Source organism: Myxine glutinosa, chromosome 1 (assembly GCF_964187855.1).
Source record: "Myxine glutinosa chromosome 1, kmMyxGlut1.1, whole genome shotgun sequence".
In the NCBI taxonomy this organism is placed as follows: domain Eukaryota; kingdom Metazoa; phylum Chordata; class Myxini; order Myxiniformes; family Myxinidae; genus Myxine; species Myxine glutinosa.
Window position 1 is genome coordinate 295,966,863 of NC_136261.1, and position 19,910 is coordinate 295,986,772.

The 19,910-nt window shown below is 43.9% G+C and overlaps 1 protein-coding gene across 1 annotated transcript in view; it reads right to left on the reverse strand.

Moving 5' to 3' along the window:
- The window catches only part of LOC137413343 (coatomer subunit gamma-2-like), a 71,478-nt gene that overhangs the window by 2,193 nt on the left and 49,375 nt on the right, over nucleotides 1-19,910 (reverse strand). Inside the window, exons 17-23 of the mRNA XM_068098735.2 lie at nucleotides 17,401-17,529; nucleotides 16,663-16,731; nucleotides 16,257-16,396; nucleotides 10,683-10,854; nucleotides 10,475-10,572; nucleotides 9,385-9,523; nucleotides 2,322-2,420 (exon numbers count right to left, since the gene is read on the reverse strand). Of these exons, the coding sequence (XP_067954836.1) occupies nucleotides 2,322-2,420; nucleotides 9,385-9,523; nucleotides 10,475-10,572; nucleotides 10,683-10,854; nucleotides 16,257-16,396; nucleotides 16,663-16,731; nucleotides 17,401-17,529 (846 nt within the window). The remainder of the gene's footprint in view (nucleotides 1-2,321; nucleotides 2,421-9,384; nucleotides 9,524-10,474; nucleotides 10,573-10,682; nucleotides 10,855-16,256; nucleotides 16,397-16,662; nucleotides 16,732-17,400; nucleotides 17,530-19,910) is intronic.

Here is a 19,910-nt window from a genome sequence, read left to right on the forward strand (position 1 = left end):
AAAATGCCCAACTGAACCACTTCCTATGGACACGGGTGTGATTTTTATTACTTGTGTAATCCTGGGCATGAAATATCTAAGATTTTTCAAGTATAATGGTTGATCTTGTGTTATTCTGTCTGTCTATTTCTCTGTCAATCGCCTACAATTCTAAACCAATCATTATAGAGACTTTACCAAGTTGTAGGGGTAGTCACAACTGAGAAGCATATTGATTTTGAGGTCAAATTTAAAAAATAGTCTTTTTTCATCCGATTGACTTGAAAGTTCAACAGCATTTGCATGTTGAGTCATGAATTGGGGAAGCAACCATTTCTAAGGTCAAAAGGTCAAAGGTTAATTCAAGGTCAAACTTCTAAAATGTCGATCTTGATCAATGAAATGGACAATTTAATTTGATGCATCCATGGCAACATTTTTGGGGGGTATGGGTGAATTTTGCAAGTATCGTGATCTGCATGACGTTTTTCTTGGTTAAATTGTGGTGTTTATTTTTGGCTGCAGCCTACCTTCCTCTACATTTTCTGGAAGCCCGGGAACCGAATACCCTCTTATTCCAATCGGAAATTGTTTTTAACTGTCGTGATTTTTAATATTGCACCATTTTCGAGGTACCTAAACCGCCCGAAATTTAAGGGTTTACTGTACTTCAATTTTAATAAAATAATGATTTTAAAGATCGTTAACAAAAATTTTCAGATGTTTAGCGCTACTGAAGCAGTCTTATGTACATCACCCTTATAAACCACCCTATTTAACATGTCCAAGTACTGCAAAAATGGAAGTTCTTGGAAGTGACAAAAAGGCGATTTGTGTTGTAATGTTCAAGTATATAATTCAATTTAAATAAAAAGAGACTGTAAAAGCTGTGTAACAAAAAAATTCCAAAATTTACCTCTTTTGGTGCAGTGTCGATTACACCACCTACCTAACACGTTACATTAGTTATTCATTATTCATGTCTGCTGTTTATGTCCTTTATGACATGCTTAAAAACAAGCAAGTTTCCCATTTGGAATGATTTTCAATTTTGTTTCACTGCCAAGCAGGCAGACAGAGTACAAATATTGTCTCACTCCTCTCTGCACATGTGAGATCAGGAAGAATTCAGAGACGATGTACTATTAAACGGCAGACTCTTGTCTTTCTATTCATGTTCCGATTCCTGTTTAAATTAAATAAGTAGTTCCTCGATCATAAATTAACGTTTGTAGACAGACAGACAAACAAACAGACAGACAGAAGTGAAGCAATTGCTAAACCCCGCTTTTTGCTTCACGTGTGCAGGGCAACAAACACACACTTGTTCATTAATTTATTTTGAGCTGTTAACTTCTCCAATGGAACATGTACACACAAATTATTACATTTGATGTAGACAAAACAAGAAGAAAAAGACATAAAATGTCATAGACCCCGCTGTGGTTTTAGTAATTTTGCTGTGCGGAGTTAAAGGCTGTCAGTCCAGTCAGCCATCTTAGGTCGGATGACAAACCAAAATCTTATGCATATGTATACTCATTACTCATGTATTGTATTTGTGCCAAGTTGAAGAAAATTGGTCCATGCATGTCCGAGAAATGGATGGGGACACGTTTAAGTAACAAAATGGCTGCCAGTCAGCCATCTTGGATATGATCTTGAAAAAAATGTTGTGCATACGTAACCCATCATTCATTATCTGTGTGCCAAATTTGAACAAGATCGGTAAATGCATATCCGAGAAATGGTTGAGGACGTGGTCAATATCAGGTTGTTGTTTTTTTACAACTAAAATGGCGCCAGTCTAGCAGTCGGCCATCTTTGATCAGATCACAAAATTAAGTGAGGTGCATGTGTATGCCATCATGTACTCTGCATGTGCCAAGTTTGAACAAAATTGGACCATGCATGTCTGAGAAATGGTTGAGGACGTGTTCAACATCGGGATTTTTTACAACTAAAATGGCCGCCATTCGTCCATCTTTGATTGCATCACGAAACAAAACGATGTGCATGCGTATATTGCCACGTATTGTCTTTGTGCCAAGTATTAACAAAATCGATCCATACATCTCCGAGATATGGTTGAGGACACACGGACGAGATCAAATCCATAAGCCCCCGTTTCGGACCAAGTCCAACGGGGCTAATAAGGTGCATGACTGGCTGGGAGCAATTTGCCTGCCATCGAAATAGAAGGACTCTATTGGTGTACCATAGAGCTGTCAAAATGATATTATCCATAATAGAAAATATCACCAAGGCTTTTCCACCATTTGTAGTTTCACATCGGTGCTCCTGAAGTGAAAATAAATAAATAAATAAATAATCAAGCTCACCTGCTAGTAGTAAGGTGTGGGCATTCTTGTTCTCTGGCACTTTCTCCGAACGCTCACACGGCTGCATGCCCAGGAAGTTAACAATGTTGTTAACAGCCTCTGCAGAGACATGGATAATAATAATTCATAATGCAGGAGGGGAAAAGGAAGTAGGTGATTAAACATTTTGTAGTATAATCAAGCAACACTCCATCTAGAGAGGGAGAGAGAGGTAGAGAGGGAGAGAGAGGAGGGGCAATGAAGGTTACTTACCTAAAATAATCAATGCAATCAGAGGTCAAAGCTTTGCATAGTTAACTCAATGGAGTTGTTAAGACACTTGAGAAGTGCAGGGCACGACAGGCTCAAGATGGTAACAAAGTGTCAACATCTCATAATCCAAATTAATTTTTGAGATTTTGGAGGAAAAGAAAAAAACAATAATCATCTACAGTAATTCCTCGCTTAACGCAGTAGATGCGTTCCTGAACAGTAGCGTTAAGCAAAATCCCATACCAGGTGTGCGAAAACAATTCCCCATAAGACAAAATGCAAAAGGTGACAGTTGCGTATGAGGGTGCGGGAGAGAGATAGAGAGAATAAGGAAAGGATATACAGTACTGTACATAAATGTAACAATTAATACAATTATAAATAATAATAATGTTTATTTAAAATAAAAATTATTAATGCAACAAAATTTTATATACCTTTTAAAGATGATGTTGGTTGCTTGATGTGGAAGTGGGGGTAGAGTGGAGAGTGGTGGAGTTATTTGTAGGCAAAGGCATAGGGTCAGTCGGATGTTAACCACTCATTATTTCAATGGATGGCACCACCTTCGTTCATATGCAGCATAAGGCTGGCTGAGGGTGCGACTATGCACCACTCCCCTTATTGGCTGAGGGCGCGACTGTGCACCACCCGCATCATTGGCCAAGGGCGCTGCTGTTCACCACTCGCATCATTGGCTGAGGGTGTGGCTGTCCACCACCCGCATCGTTGGCCGAGGGTATGGCTGTCCACCACTTGTGGCATTGGCCAAGGGCGCTGCTGTGCCGCTGATGCAATGCCCTCTGCTGGTTTGGACAGGAATTTGAAATTTTTTCAGGGTGCCGGCGATAGCTCACCTACGCTTCGCAGAGGGCACCGTGCGATCTTTAACGTCCACCAACGAAAGCTAACAGACAGGATACCCATTTAAAATCCATCCGAGGAACAGCAAAAACATTGATGAATCACCGGAATGACAGCTTATAGTCTAGTAGGAAGACTAGGTCCCCCTGCACCCCCCGGAGATATACTTCTAATCAGTGTTTCTAGATTGGAAAAAATGTGTAGAAAATGACTAGCTATGGCCCCAAGCTGAAAAAATGTCCCACATACCATTTTTATGCAAATTACTGCTGCCATTATCAAAAAAACGATTTTTGACATATCTCAGCCAATATTGCAGATAATTGAAAAATGAAGGTGTCTAGACCCATGTTTTGAAGGGCATAGATCATGATAGAACTATTCATAACATGATTACATGTGTCTATGGTATACTAGTATGCATATTAATGCTGTAATTACAAAATAATCAGTTTTACAAATGATAAGGATACGTTAATACTGCAGATAACTTAACATGGTACATAAGGGGTCTAAACCCAGGTATTTTCAAGGTTAAATGTCAACAAGATGCTCCTGAGTCTTGCATAGGGGCGGGACATTGGCAGTAACATTGGTACCACTCAACTTTTCTTCCCACCATTGACTTTGTATTGCGAGAGATTTTCACTTGCTTATTTAAAGGTTTCTCACCCAGCCCACGTAAAATCTACCAACTCCTGCTGTTAACTCCCAAACATATTTTTTTATGTTATCCAATCACAGTGCAGAAATGACAGACTAGAGATCCAAATTAGTGCTGCTATAGCTGCCATTTTACATTTCCATCCATGTAACATGCGCGCTCGCGCGCTCGTATCAATTGGTAATGTCGCGCGCTCGTATCAATTGGTAACGTTGATGTTATTGAATACCTCAGTTGAAAGTTCAGTCTTCCATTCCATCTGTGTGTTGTTCTTGGTATTCATCCTCCAATCTAGCCAGGTAAGATGCTAACTATAATGTTACTCACACTCTTGACTTCAGTTTCTGCATGAAATCATAAACAGGCAGAATAACAGCTGAGCCAGCTAGCACCATGTTAGCTAACGTTAAAGCTAGCCTCATCTATGTACAGTATGTTCCTAATGTCGGTGTAACTTAAACTTTTGTTAATGCCAAACATGAGACATATCTGTTGACTTCTGTATATGAATTGAACCAGAAAGAGGCACGACAGCTGAGCTAGCTACAGTAACTTAGCACAATGTTTCATTGGCCTAGATAGCTAACGTTAGTGTGGAAGAATTTAGATGTTTTAGCTATTAGCACTTTTGATGCCACTAAACATGGTTTAGTCAGCTAAAAAGTACCCTAGTGTAGAACATGACTCAGAACCTCTGTTACCTCACTGAAAACTCAGAGCCTCCTTTCACAGGCACTTTTAACATCATTCGTGATTTCTTATTTGTCATTTAACAGTGATGGTAGACATCGACAGCAAGCATGCCCAAAAGAAAACGGAGTGTAGAACCTGCAGCCCAAAGCTCTCCTCCTACATGCATCCTTCATGTACCATCCATGTCTGATCATGGGGATTTCACGCCCCTCCGTAAAATTAAAGGATCTGCTTCAGAAAAACTGCAACTGCTTCAAAAGATCCGGGATAGACGTCTCAACCAACCGCATGACTCCCCATGTCGTATGCAATCAGTATGTGATCAGATCCCGGCAACTCTTCCTGATGACCTAGAAAGAGTAGGATATCACAGCAAGTGTTATAAGCACTTTGTCCGCCACTTTCATCGTCTGGGAGATGATACAGAACCAGGGCCATCAACCTCATCATGGCATCACTCTCCTCGTAAACCAGGAGGTTCTGCTGAACCCATCTTCCCGCCAGAGTGTATATTTTGTGAGAAAGTTGAGACCAAAGATGCTCATCGCAATACTGAGAGGCCTACAACCTTCCCATCCTTTAAAAACAAAGAAAATGCATGGGAGCAAATCGAAACACGGGCTGAGAAAATGGGTCTCTATCGACTCCATCGAAAGGTGAAAAACAAAGACCTCTTTGCATGTGAGGCCAAACACCATCCGTCATGTTTTAAAGCTTTCCGCACAGCATTCTACAACTATGAGCGTGCGATTCACAGAGCCGAAGCACCAAAGGAGCAGGCTTGCATGTCAGCCGCCCATGAAAAGGCATTCAACTCAGTACTGGAACACATTCAAACCCAGGTCATCCAGCAGAATAAAGTTCTACAGCTTTCTTCCTTGCGCTTGCTCTATGTCGAGGAACTGAAACTGAATGGATATGAGAACTCAAATTATCGGTCAGAGAAACTACTGAAACGCCTACAGAATGACCCAATCAAGGAGCATATCCACTTCACGAAGGTTGATCATGACAAATGTGATGTCATTTCTTTCTGGCTTGTGCACAGCTCAAACATAACAGTTTCCAATGCTCTCGCACGAGCATTCACACTCGGAAGCACAAACAAGAACCAAAATGTTGCCCTCCAACTTCGCCAGGGTATTCTACAGGCTTTCAGAGAGTGTAAAGACCAACCATGGCCACCAACAGCTGAAGACATGGAGCTCAATCCTGAAGACATCCTACCTCCAGACCTTGTCCGCTTTCTCAGCGTGCTAATGACTGGCAAGGAGGGCATCGAGACAGAAAAGGTGAAGCGTCTGGTCTTCTCCATTGGACAAGATCTGTGCCGTGCAGTGTCAGATGGAAAATGGAAGTTACCAAAGCACATTCTCCTCTGTGTGACTGTAAGGCACCTGTTCCGAAGCAAACAGCTCACCACAATACTACACAGGCTTGGACACTCTGAGAGCTACGATTTCGCCTTGGAGTTGGAAACTGCTCTCGCCAAGGTCCTGGATGAAGTCTCAACTTATCGTACACCACAAATTGTGACAGGAGAGGGCAACCTTGTATTCCACTGTGAGTGGGACAACTTGAATAAAACCACTACCAGTGTGCACGGCAGCAACATTGTAAACAGTGCTGGAGGAATCATGGTGCAGGAGGTCAAGCCCGGGTTCGAGAGCAGCAAGGACCGAATGCTACCTACCATCAATAGGTCACAACAGCGTAGCCTGAAGGTCGACACACCAAAAACTCTCCCACCCTTGCACTTTACTCGCGTTGGCCCGAAGTTCCCTGAAGGCTCATCATTCACACCGCCAGCAGAGAATGACACAGTCTATGCCACTACGATGCAAGAGTACTACATCTGGCTCTTCATCAGATACATCGGAAGCTGTGGCCTGCAGCCTGTGCCTGGGCTAGGGGGTTTCACCTCTGCAACTGGTTCTCCCCCACCCAGCAAATCAACAGTCGACTACTGCACGCCTATCCACCAACCGATCACAGACAACGCAGTTGTTCGTGAGCTACTGAAGCGTTCCGAGGCAGCAACTGCTGAGGTGGGTCAGAGATGGGTCCTGAATACATTTGATCTGGGTGTCTGCATGAAAGCCCTTCCCATCATCTGGCGCTGGCCAAATGAATTTGCTAGTCATGTAGTAACGATTGGACCCTTCCACACATCCATGAACTACATCGGGATGCTCACTGGACACAAGATGCGTGGTTCTGGATATGCAGAGATTCTCTTTGAGGCACAACTAGTAACAAGTGGATCTCTCAAAGGTGTTCTCAGTGGAAAGGCCTACGCAAAGTCCCTCTTTTGCCTCAAAACAGTGTGTGAGGCAATGGAGAGGCTGTTGATGGAGAGATTCACTGAGGAGGAGAACATCATGATCGCATCATGAAGCATCGCCAACTTGTCAACGTCTCTGAGCTGGCAGAATCCCTGGGAGAGGACTACTGTGCCACTCTCCTGGGGTACTATGTGTTCAGCGGAGAAGACTGCACCAGTGCCTTCAAAGGGAAGGGAAAAGTCGGGCCCTTGAAAAAGCTGGAGAAGAATCCCAGGTTTCACAGGGCATTCGGTGAACTGGGTGACAACTGGGATGCCAACCTTGAGGTTGAGAGGCAGTTAGAAAAATTCACCTGTGTGATGTACGGCCAGAGTCGCGAGTCATCAGTGGACATTGTCCGTGCCAAGCTGCTACGAAAAATGGTGGGAGAGGACAAGACCCTCACATCCAAGTCCAAGGTTGATCTGGCTCGCCTTCCTCCATGCCAGTCTGCCCTGAAGCCGCACATCCAGCGTGTGAACCACCGCGTAGCATTGTACAAAAGAGCCGATCAACCTATCATCGAAAAGCCAAAACCTTATGAGGAGCAAGGATGGATAAGGACTGATGAAGGACTGTTGAAACCAATGTGGTCCAGTGGTCCCATCCTACCAACCTCACTGGTGGATCTTCTGAACACAGGAGAGCACGAAGAGGAGGAGGAAGAGGAAGGAGAAGAAGAGTTTGACTCTGACGATTTCGATGAAAATGATGATGACTGACTCAGTGTAGAATCACTAATGCTAATGATGTTTATCTAAAACAAGCAAGAGAAGAGTGGTCACATTGAGTGCTAGGACTATTTTGACAGTTGTAATATTTAGAAAAATAAAACTTTGTGTTAACGTCTGTGTATACGGACCTTAATATGAGTCTATTATTTCGTAAAACTGTGATTATTTTGTAAATAAAGCACTAATTAGCATACTAGTATACCATAGACACATGTAATCATGTTATGAATAGTTCTATCATGATCTATGCCCTTCAAAACATGGGTCTAGACACCTTCATTTTTCAATTATCTGCAATATTGGCTGAGATATGTCAAAAATCGTTTTTTTGATAATGGCAGCAGTAATTTGCATAAAAATGGTATGTGGGACATTTTTTCAGCTTGGGGCCATAGCTAGTCATTTTCTACACATTTTTTCCAATCTAGAAACACTGATTAGAAGTATATCTCCGGGGGGTGCAGGGGGACCTAGTCTTCCTACTAGACTATTATAGCTGTGTCAGGATTCAAACCCATGCTAGACAACTTAGATGCGAGTGTGTGTACCTCTAGGCCACCCTGTCAGCTCTTCAATGGATAGCAGCGATAAATCCTGATTAAAAGTTACAATGGTCACGGACATGTCACACAGCAAGGTGGCTGGGCAAAGGACTGAGATGCAAGTTGTATTGTTCCGTGCAGTCAGCTATGCAGCGCAGGAAAGGTCGAAACGCCATTCAGAAACCGCGTTATAACGGGCACCTTCCATGTTGTGTGAAATGTGTTCCTCAATAGAAAAACCATGAAGCGAGGAATTACTGTATTTTTAGTACGGAGGGTCACCATTCACTTGATTGACCTTTAAGAACTAAGATATGGATCCCAGATTAATTAGATATGCAAGCAGGAAAACAAGCGAACAACACCCAAGTCAACGTGGGGCTCTTGAGATGCAATGTAACCTGTTGTGTTTCGAACAGGCGCTGAGATTATTTAAACAAAGCGATGTGGAATGTGAAAGTTGAAATGCATGAAATGTTATGTATGACCGTTGTGTGTGGTATTAAAGATAATTTCCAAACCTTTGCTTCAAGCACTCAGTTATTGTTGCAATGCAACTTCCAAGCAGATGAAGATACAGGGGAAAGTTTAGTCCTCAAGTGGTTTGAAAAGCCTCAATAACATAATTTGAATGCCAAATCAACTTGACCTACAACGGATATACGCTCAAAAAGCTAATATCACACAACGCACACCAGGTAATCTCTACCGACTGCATGAAAGACTTGAAACGTGACATTAGGCTTCACAAACTGCAAAATTCGCTGGTTGAGAAAAAAATTACATACAAAAACGGTAACACACCAACAATTGGGAAACACCAAACTCCAACCTGCCTACATAGGCCCAACCCCAACAAGCCTACATAATAAACAGGAGATCCCAAATAAAATATAATGATACAATGCATCAGGAATTGTGAACATCAATTGATTGGATGCAGGATCTCAAGAGTGACGATCTACATTGCAATGGAGAAGACGCGCTTACCTTCGATGGTCTTCGTGGTAGTAAGAGCGAATGTATCCTCTCGTTCGAACTCGTCTCCAACCTCTTCCCAGGCAGCTGAAAAGTTTGGCTTCACCACTTTTTGCATGTGGTCTGCCAAGGTGACCTCTACATCTTCCAGCTGCGGTCAGGGTAAGGGTTCCAAAATGTTGTTGCAAGTTAAAACCTTGACTCAACCGCCATCAGCACAACCACCGATTGTGTTTACCAAATCGGAGCAGAATGACCAACTTGATGCATCTCAGCATCTTTACCAGTGAGACGCTTTGAGTTCTCTGATAGATGATGATCCAGATTGGCTAATGTACAATGTTCATAATCCAGCTTTTCAATATAAAAGGCAGAGTGCTGCCCACTCTTCAAAATAAACTGGAAACTTAGGCCTTTTGTGTTAAAACTTTCATCACCTCCAGCTAAGCAGTTGCTCTATGACAATTTTAACAAAGATATGTTGTTCTATCATAATCATTGAAACAAAATACAATTTGATTGCTTTTTGACCCTCTGATCTGTTTCGTTTTGTCGTGTTTCATCAACATTACTCGACTATAGTACGGCCGTAACACTTCGTCACAGAGTGCAGCTGAATGACAAATGGCAAACAAATGTGAGAGTGGTCACATTGCAACCAGCACGTGATGCGTGAATGCCACACCAAATAAACCAGCACTGTCCAACACGATTAAGTTTCATTGGATGATTAAAATAGGCTTCTCATTGGCTGAACTACAAATGTTGCTGATGCACCTATCGTCAAAGTGTACTCATGCCAGCAAGAACAGCCAGATGTAATAGCATTGAGATGCTATTGTCATGCTGATAGAACAAGGTAAATAAATGTGCTTCAGATTGATGATCAGCATCAGGTTGGCCATCCTACTGCCATCGAAACCCAAATTAAAAAGGCAATAGGGTCATCCACAGCGATTGACCTTTATGTTCCCACAACATCCAACCCCAATGATTGTTTTTCCCTCTGTCATGTGAGGGAAACTTTTTGAACATCCTTGTTCAAAACAAGGCCCAGTTTTTGCGTTCACAGATAGTCGTTGCGTGCATCATGCATACGTACCACATACTCGTCGCTATAGCCATCGGCATCAGCAATCCCGGTGTTAGGGTCACAATCTTTCACGACAAACTTCATGGTGCAGCTAAATGTGCACGCCACTGAAAATAACAAAAAACTGGATGCATAATCGAACAAATAAGAAAAAAGGAAGAGGCAGGACATGGCAGGATTACTGAGGATAAAAGGCAGCACTGAAAAGTATACACACCAGCAGAAGGGTCATTTTCGGGCAGTGCAACTAGTGTGTATGTAACTCCGGGCTGGTTGTAAGAGAGGCTCGCTGCTGGCTGGTAAGAAATGACTTCATACGCCTCTGAGGGCTCCATGTGGACCAATACCTGCTCAAGAATTTGGTCGTTGAGCGTGTTGGTACAGTCAAACTGTCGGGGAAATAGAACGAATTTTTTTCATGTTCGATAAACCTCGAACAGGGTTAAAGTTAACATACACATGAAAGGACAGGGAGGTGGTTGTCAGGGTGAAGTCACATCAAGTGCATAAACAGGGATGTTAATGAGGTTTTGTGAAAGAAAAAAAAAAAAAAGGAAAAAACGAGAAAAATAATTTGACAAACAAAGTAACTGAACACAAACCCAAAAGGTGTTAATGTACACTCGGCAGGTTGGGGACCGTGTTCCCCCAGGAAAACGTTTTGATAACAAAGCTGCATTTCCTTCATTTTGACACCAAACACAAGTTTGGGTTATACTCCTACTCATACTACTACCACTACAACTACTACCACCACCACCACAGTTTAATAATATTGCACAGCCACGATAACTAAACTGTAATGGAATGTTTGACAAATTGTGGTTACAACTATTTAAAATGAGAACAGCGCCCTGTGAAACGCATACCTCCGCCAGGCTGAACAGGTTATGTTTTGTATCCCACTGACAGACCGGATCTGGATCTGGACCTAAACCATAATCTAATCGTCTTGTTCTTGTCAACTACCCAACTCATCAACCAAGTTTCGTCGTAATCCATCCACAACGTTTTGAAATATCGTGCTATATATTTTGCTGGCATGGCTGAGATGGTCATTCTTATACCATCTCTCACTATTTTTTACTATGCGAGCAGCTGTTCTTCACCTGCGTCAGTCACTCACCAACCCCCTCCTCTATCCCATCACCCACCCTGCCAGCATTTGAGGGTATGCTGGTGCCGGCCCGTCCAATTCCCCATAACACAATCGGTTTAATCCCAACATATGAGAACTCCTGAGTGCAAAAGAGAGGGGAAATGGAGCAATGGGTATGGGGGAAAGGAAACGTTCATGGTTCCAACTATTAACAGTACTTAGTAAGTAAAGTATATACAAGACAAAGAAAGTCATGACACAAACTGTGCATATCTACGAGTAAATAAACTACAAAAATGGCAAGCTGATTCACGGGAAAATATGCAACATATTCAACTTTCATATTGGAGCTTAACACAGAAATGGTAAACCTTTACAAGGAATGGTATTTAAAAAAAAAAAAAAAAAATTCCCATTTGCACATTTCTGCTGACACACAACTGCATCCCTGTAAAGGAACATTAAAGAACTACCATGCCTGACTGGGGTCGTAGAGGAGGTTGCGTACACATGCGTTACATTTATGATGGAGATATGAGTGTACATATTGTTACGTTTGTGGGGGGTAGACAATGATTACCTTAGTCCAGGTAGAATTGTATAGGTAGTGTGCTCCGACTGTCGTGAAGAAGAAGAAACCCCATGTATCATAAGTATGGATCCGGTAGACCGTATGTCGTGTAAATGTCTAAGTGTCCCCATGAGAGGGGTTGGGTTATGTTAATTAGTTAGGGATTATGGGTAATTAATCCCCTGTATGTAATGGCCTCTGTTATTTTCCTCTGTTCCTTATGACAATGCAGCACACACACACACAGCAAGAAATCGCGCATATATAACACGAAATAAAGGCGACCAGAACCGGGATATTCAACTACCGCTGATACCACCGACCTGGTGATCAAAAAGGCCGGCAAGTGGCGATGAGGCCACGCCCCAAAGAACGATTGGTTAGGATACGATAGAGTGATGTGGCGGCGGCCGCTGGTTGGAGCAGGCATGGGCGGTGTCGGATGACGTCAGAGGACTGCGAAGAAAAGAACAGAGTTCCCGACATTTTGCCTCTTTTGGTTCTATCGCTCTCTCCAGGCTGGCCTCCATAGCGAACTCTCTCTTTTTGGTCAGATAGGCTCTCGGCATCTGGATTGTCATAAAGAACGGTCACACATACGGTGCCTCTTGAGCTAGACCTGGAGGTGTTGGTGGAAGGTGGACGCATTTGCATGCTCTGGTTGGGCTGGGTTCAGATTGAAGGCACGGCCGCATTTTCTTTTCCTTGGCACGTTGGTGCTGGTGAACGAGATCGACGGGGACGAGCGGGGGCGAGTGGAACGGGCGCAGCCTGCTGACTTCACGCTAGGCGGCTAGAGGAGCGGACTGCACAGCGAGGCCTAGTTCCCGCTCGCGGGCAGTGCATCCTGTGTTTCCCGCGCAGGGACGTGGAGGCCTGTGACGATCCGGGACGATTCCAGACGAGGTTCAAGAACCGATCGAAGCAGAGTACAAACTAACACATATATTTTCCAGTTATATTCCCCATTGTGTTGTATTTGAGTCTGTTGGGGGCGCTCCATTTAGGAACCTTATTTTATCGTGCATTATTTTGGTTACCGGCATTTCTTCAATAAAGCCGGTATTTTTGTACATTGAATTCTGTGTCAGCTTTCTTGGAATTAATTATCGCAGGCTCGAAGATGTCCAGTGGACCCGTGCGGCCCTTGCCCCCTTCCCCCCGCACGTATAAAGAAGGTCCGCCATCGACTGAACGCCTCGGAGTTAAAGCTCATTTTGTCATCTGTCGCCCTGCGGTGTTCACTACAGGGTAGACACATGACAATATTGTTGTGGAAATGACTTCTTGAGGTTAACATTGCTTAGTATAGTTTAGTTAGCTCCTTGGTGTCTTAAAATGTAAGGTAATTAATTGAGGTATTAGATATGCGTAGTTATATGTAATAGATAGACGACATCCACCCTTTCTAATGTGTGCATAAAAAAAAAATCACCATCCTTGTGAGCCTTCACTTTATGTTCTACCCCCTTTGTAATCTGTCACTTATGTATCTTTTAAGAGTTCAATAGGCCTTGATGCACCAGTATAGGTGGGAAATGTCACCGTACCGATGCAACAAGATTTGGGGAGGGCCGTCCCGAGGTGACAAGTAGGAGGAGAGGCGGTCCTCCACCCATAAAATATGCCTTTCAGCCAATGGAGAGCGTGAGGGAAGGGGCATGACATGTCGTGAGTGATGTATGGGGCAGTGGTTATAAAGGCGGGTGTGCTGTGTGGGGAAAAAAGGGAAAACCCCGGAATTCCGCTTATGAGAGCTGTGAACTTCACTCGTGCTGCCGTGCCTGAGCCACACCATACCCAGCCGGAGCCACACCCTCTCCTCTCCGCCTGAGTCCAGAGCATGCAGAACACAGCAGCCCGTTCCCCACCACAGCAGCTGGGACCTGGGGCTTTCCGTCATTCTGCCGTGTCCATCACATCACACGGTATTTGTCTTGTGATTCCCTCTGTCCCTCTATCGTGGTATGATTGGGCCCGGTAGGCTTAGTTATTTAAGGATCGCCTTTCAGCGTTGCTTCGTTAGGTGCGTATTCGGTATAGGTTAAGGGGTTTTATTATGGATTCATTGTGATTGCTCCTCTTGTATTTCCCATCTCCCATGTGGCCATTGCTTTCAAGTAAATATACTTGGTCTCGGGGTGAATTTGTACCATTGTGATCGTTCTTGCGATTAGGGAAAGTCCGTTAAGGATTAATCAGCAACGGCAATTGCCACCATATATCCACACCGTGCCGCGGGTCTCATCGGCTCGCTCGGCCGGTAATTAGATATGAGGTGTGCGACACCAACTAGCGCAACTCATCAGCTGATGCCTCTTCGCGGTGGTTGCACCCCCAGCACAAGACCCGGGCCAAATCCTCCACACTCTCTTTCCTGCTGCCCGAATTTGCTAGAGCAGTGCACTCAATCAAGAGCACAACATCTTGGATATGAGGGATTTCTGAGTCGCTGGTCTGTTCAACCAGAACTGACTGGGGCAACACAACAACAACGCATCAGCTGATTCAATGGTCACACCAGCTGGTATCGGAGTGGAAAGGCCTGTAATCTGGTAATCTGACCCAGACGACCAAACCAGCTGGCCGTTCTGGCGGCTGTTGACGCAGCCTATTGGGATTCGTACCAGGCGACTGGGATGACCCGACGGCTACAAAAGTATTGTTGCGGAGATGAGGACTGTATTTTTTTTGCTTGTGTGCTGTACTATTATGATTATTGGTTATTCTGCGCCCCCCTACCTCCGGAGCTGTGTAAAGGTGAAAGGGCATCCCATAATTAGTCCACAAGCATACACGTCAGCCAAGTAATAGAATACCCCTGTTGATAGTTATCTCTTATTCTGTGTTCTAGGGTAAGGCTGTGTCTCCCATTAATTGAAGTACTCCATTGCACCAGTGAAAGAGAATAGATCCCCTTTCATTCCCATCCCCAAAACCTCCATTTCCTATCACATCCCCTTTCGTCATTGCTGAGCCCTCGATTCCCAATTACCTCCCCTCCAATAACCGCCATTGACCACGAGGCTCGAGTCGGGGAAGAAAGGCGTGTCTCCACCTCGTCATAGAGGGGAAGAGGGGCGTGCCCGCCCGTCGTCATCCAGGGCGGAGCCCGAGGGTCGCGCGACCAACCAGGGCCGAGGTGAGCACCCCGATGGGCGTGTCCAAAACGCCGGCGGCTTAATCGCTGGAGGCGCTATAAAAGGCGCGAACGGAAGTGAGTCGTGAGTTGGTCTGAGTTGGTTGAGAGTCGGTCGTCAAGTGGAGAGTGGTGAAGAGTCAGTCAGTAGAGGTGGTGGTCAAGTGGTTGCGTTGGTTGCGGTGAGGAGTCGGTGGTAAAGAGTGAGGGACCAAGAAAGAGTTGAGGGTGTGGACCAACGAGTCAGACAAGTCCTGGGAACGCAGCGGAGGCCGCAGCAGCAAGAACACCCAACAGCCAAAGGGGGCCTGAACGGCGGTTTGGAGCAGGGCCCAAAGGAACGGCGGCTGCTAAACGCGCCGGTTGAGCTGCAGGACCCCCTTGGACCTCCCTCTCCCTCCAGCCATCCACCTCCTGCCTTTCCACCCTTCCTGTATACGTGAGTTTGTTTTGTTTGTTCTGTCCCTGGGTATTTAATTAAGTCTGTAGGTAAGCTAAAATTTGCACTGTGTCACCTGCGTCTTATGTGTTGTAAATAAACCTTGATTGCTCCTTTTTGCTTGTGTAAATAATAAATCCAATTACTCTTCTGTCCGTCTATTCGTTTTATTCGTTTTCCTCTTTGCATTGCGTCGTTTTCGTCTTTTCCCCTCATTGAGCAGCTGCGGTGCGATCCGGCCAAAGTTCTGGGTGAATCGGGTGAGTCAGGGATCCTGTAACGGTCGCGGCAATACCACCGCTCGGTAAATAACATCTTAATCCGCGATCAGTAACAGTATATATACATGAATAACAAGGTCATTATTACATGGTAGACAAACCAGTGCATTATATGGGATTTGAACCTGTGCGGTCACAGAATCATGAGGCAAACTTCAGAAACAAAACAAGCTTAGATCAAAAGAGGCTGAAACAGGAAAAGGAAAAGTGCATTATAGGGAGAAAGGAAAAGTCAAGCAAGGATGAAGCAAATTGCACACACCTGGAAAACGAGGTGCTGGCGGAAAGTGTGCCGCACACAGCGCACCACATACTCAGTTTCAGATTCCGTGAGTTGTGCCGCTGCCGAAGATTTGAACAAAGCCCCAAGGGCCTGAAGTGCAGGGATGGCTGAGAGTTGTTCTACACAGAGGCACAAAATGCTAGATTTTAAAATAAAACTATTACAACAAAATTACAAACATCTGCCAAAAACATCAGGCCACCTAACATTTTTACAGGTTATGAGAAAACAATGCATAGATATTTCGCTGCACAAAACCCCAAGCAGCATGAAAAGCAGATAAGAATAAATATCAATCAATGATTATAAATGGATAAAATGTTTTTCTTTTCTCTCTCTCTCTCTCTCTCACTGTCCCTTTTCCCATGCAAGAACTTTACCATACCTTGAAATATTTCTTGCCGCGATGCCACCACCTTTTCAGGCTGTTTAGTCATGGCCATTGAATTCCTCTCTAACATGAAGGAAAAACGAATTAAGGATGCCCAGGCAATTCATACACGAACAGTAATGCCAAGTATGTATATTATTTAATACAAACTTAATCCACCATAAATCTATCCTCGAATGACAAGCTTGTCACAATCTTTCTACCCTTCCTCGCCTCAAGGCGACCTCCGTTCCTGCTCCTCCCACAAACAATGTCAGCCCCCTCCCAATCAGCTCTTCCTCCCCATATACCCCCTCTCCCAATCAGCTCAACCTCCCCATACACCTCTCTCCGAATCAGCTATTCCTTCCCATATACCCCCTCTCCCAATCAGCTCTTCCTCCACATTCACCCCCTCTCTCAATCAGCTATTTCTCCCACACACCCCCTCTCCCAATCAGCTCTTCCTCTTCATACACCCCCTCTCCCAATCAGCTCTGCATCTCCACAGAACCCCTGTCCTTTCCAATCAGCTTCAGTTGTGCGCATCCAACTCTTCATCAAAATGACTACATTTCCATCTGAAACATCTTTCCTCACAACATCTCTGTCTGTCTGCTTGCTTGCCTCTTCCCATACTTCAAAACATCAAACATGTGAATAAAGGAGGAAAATTGAAAAAATGTTTTATTGGGGCATGAAATAAAAAAGAGAGTGGGCAGGCGGGGGCGGGGGAACAATCAAAACACATACCCATTGTCTTCTGTTCAGGCAATAGGACCGTGGCCAGTGGCACAGACTTCATGTCAAAAGGTTTATCCGATGGTTCCAAGGTGTACTGATGCAGAGATCGCTCAAGACCAGGAATAGAGACAGAAAGTGCTGAGGAGGGTGTTGGAGAGGAGCAGTAAGGTTTAGTGACTAGAAGAGGTGAAAGAAGAGGCCAAAAGGAAAGATGAAGAGCAGAAGGAAATATGGGGAGGGGGTTAGGGGAAAGGGGAAAAAATGACTGCAAAGGTGGTTTAGCAAGACTGGCCAAAAATGGAGACATAGGAAACAAAGCTGAATGTGGAATATAAAAACACAGACAGGAAGTGAGGTGGGCAATAGAGTAGAAATAAAATAAAATAATAACCTGGAGATAGTGGGTTAGCGCTAACTGTGACATAAAGTGTCGGTATCATGTACGATCCATGGCACATAAATCAAAAATATCATAACCAACTTAGAGGCCATTTGGCCCAACGAGTCTGTGCTTTAATGTAACATATCATACTGCAATGTTTTGTGATACTCACTCGGGTTTTAAGAAATGAGCCCCATGGCAGCCTGTGGTATTTTTCTCGATTTCAGGACAGTCATTAAATATAAAGAGCAAAGCTACATATTCAGAATCAGCTGATTGGCTCTCCACTGGATTAATACAACATGCATTTTAAGGTCATTTTCCCTGCTAGAGCGGTGGTTAGCCTTGCGGTCCCCATGACAATCTTCTCCATTTTGCCCTATTTTCTGCATCTCCCCTTGTTAACCCCCTTGCCCGCATTTTAGCCTCTCCACTGGATTAATAAGTTCTTGTTATTCAATTAAACCTTTAGTCTTTTACTACATTTCAATACTTTCCTTGTGACTATTTTTCCCTTTAATTTCATCCGTCTTACCTCTCCTCCACTTCCTTTCATCTCCACTTTTTAACCTTTCCTTTATATTTTAGTAACACAGGCACTGCTCGCTATACGCACTCTCGGTTGACACATTTTTCAGTGACACGCAATGAATAAAGTAACGGACACTTAACTCACCATACGCCACATCAAAAAGGTAGCGTATGTGCTACGACCGTGAAAATAGAAGGGGAAGCGGATGTGCTCTCGAGTATGACAGAAGGTCATTATTGCATTTTAAAATGAAGGGTATGAACGTAATACTGCACAGTAATATTGTATTGTAAATTAGCATCCATTAAATGGATTGGGTGCCATTAAATGGGTTTTTATTTTTCATCCGCAAGGCGTTCCTGCTTCGTTTTCAATCTGCACATCAAACTGTACTTCGGAATGCACTACTTTCGTATTTTTGGATTTCGGATCATGGGGCTCCCTGGGTGGGGGGTCGTGGGAGGGGGTGGGGGGGGGGGGGGGGGAGGAGGGTTGGTTACCCACTTAAACTTTGGATCCCGACTCGTCTCTTATTATTGTTTCCCAACCGATTACTCTGAAACCCGATATAGCACTTCTACTCGATGGTCCGCAGCATCGCTCAGGTTTACAATCTTCAATTTCGCTTCAGGGGGGCCTCCCAGAGGATCATGGGGATCCCAGTGGGGTTTCTCCAAATCAACAGAGGTCTGAACTACAACCTCAAGAGATGACCGTCAGCCCACTTGGGGATATTTATATATACACAAAGAATTAAGTTAAGCACCCCTACACAACGAATTAAGGTAAGCACCCCCTAATATATATTCTTTGTGTATATGTATACATTGGCATATATTCTAAGGTATGTGAGATCAAATAATGATTGGTATGACATTAGCAATTATCCATTGATGAAATTGAGTGATCAAAGTGAAAAAAAGTGATTGGTTGAGTCAGTGATCCGATCACGTGGGTCCTACACACGTTATTGACGCAAAGATCGCTAGAGGTCTTCTCAGAACAATGACTGTACGTTAGAAAACATAAACGTCATCCACACTGTCCGTGATGGACCTATAGCTCCATACTTAAATTGAGGTGAAAATATGCCTAAAATTCCCAAAAATTTTCACCTTAAATTATTCAGAATAAAATATTGAAAACGGCATGATTGTTATGTTTTTATGTGACCATAATATCACTTCTCCAGAAAATATAGCAATATCATGGGTATATTACACTGTTTTGACGACAACAAACTTGTAATGTGCGAGGTTGTAAAAAAACGGGGGGGGTGCTTAACTTAATTCTTTGTGTATATAATGTCATCTCTTTGAGGATCGATATCAGATGACCTAAAATACGTAAACGAAAAATCAAAGACGGAGCCATCCAGCAGGCCAGAGTAGAAGGGCTGTATCGGGTTTCAGAGCAAGCGGTTGGTAAATAGGGGATGAGTAGGGATCCAAAGTTTCATGGGGTAACCCCCTCTGTGAACCCCCATGTTCCGAATTCGAAAAAGGTGAAATTTAGAAATCTACAGACCAAGCGATCCTGTGGATAATCAAGTAGAAGGGCTGTATCAGGTTTCAGAGCAATCAGTTGGTAAATAAGGAACGAGTA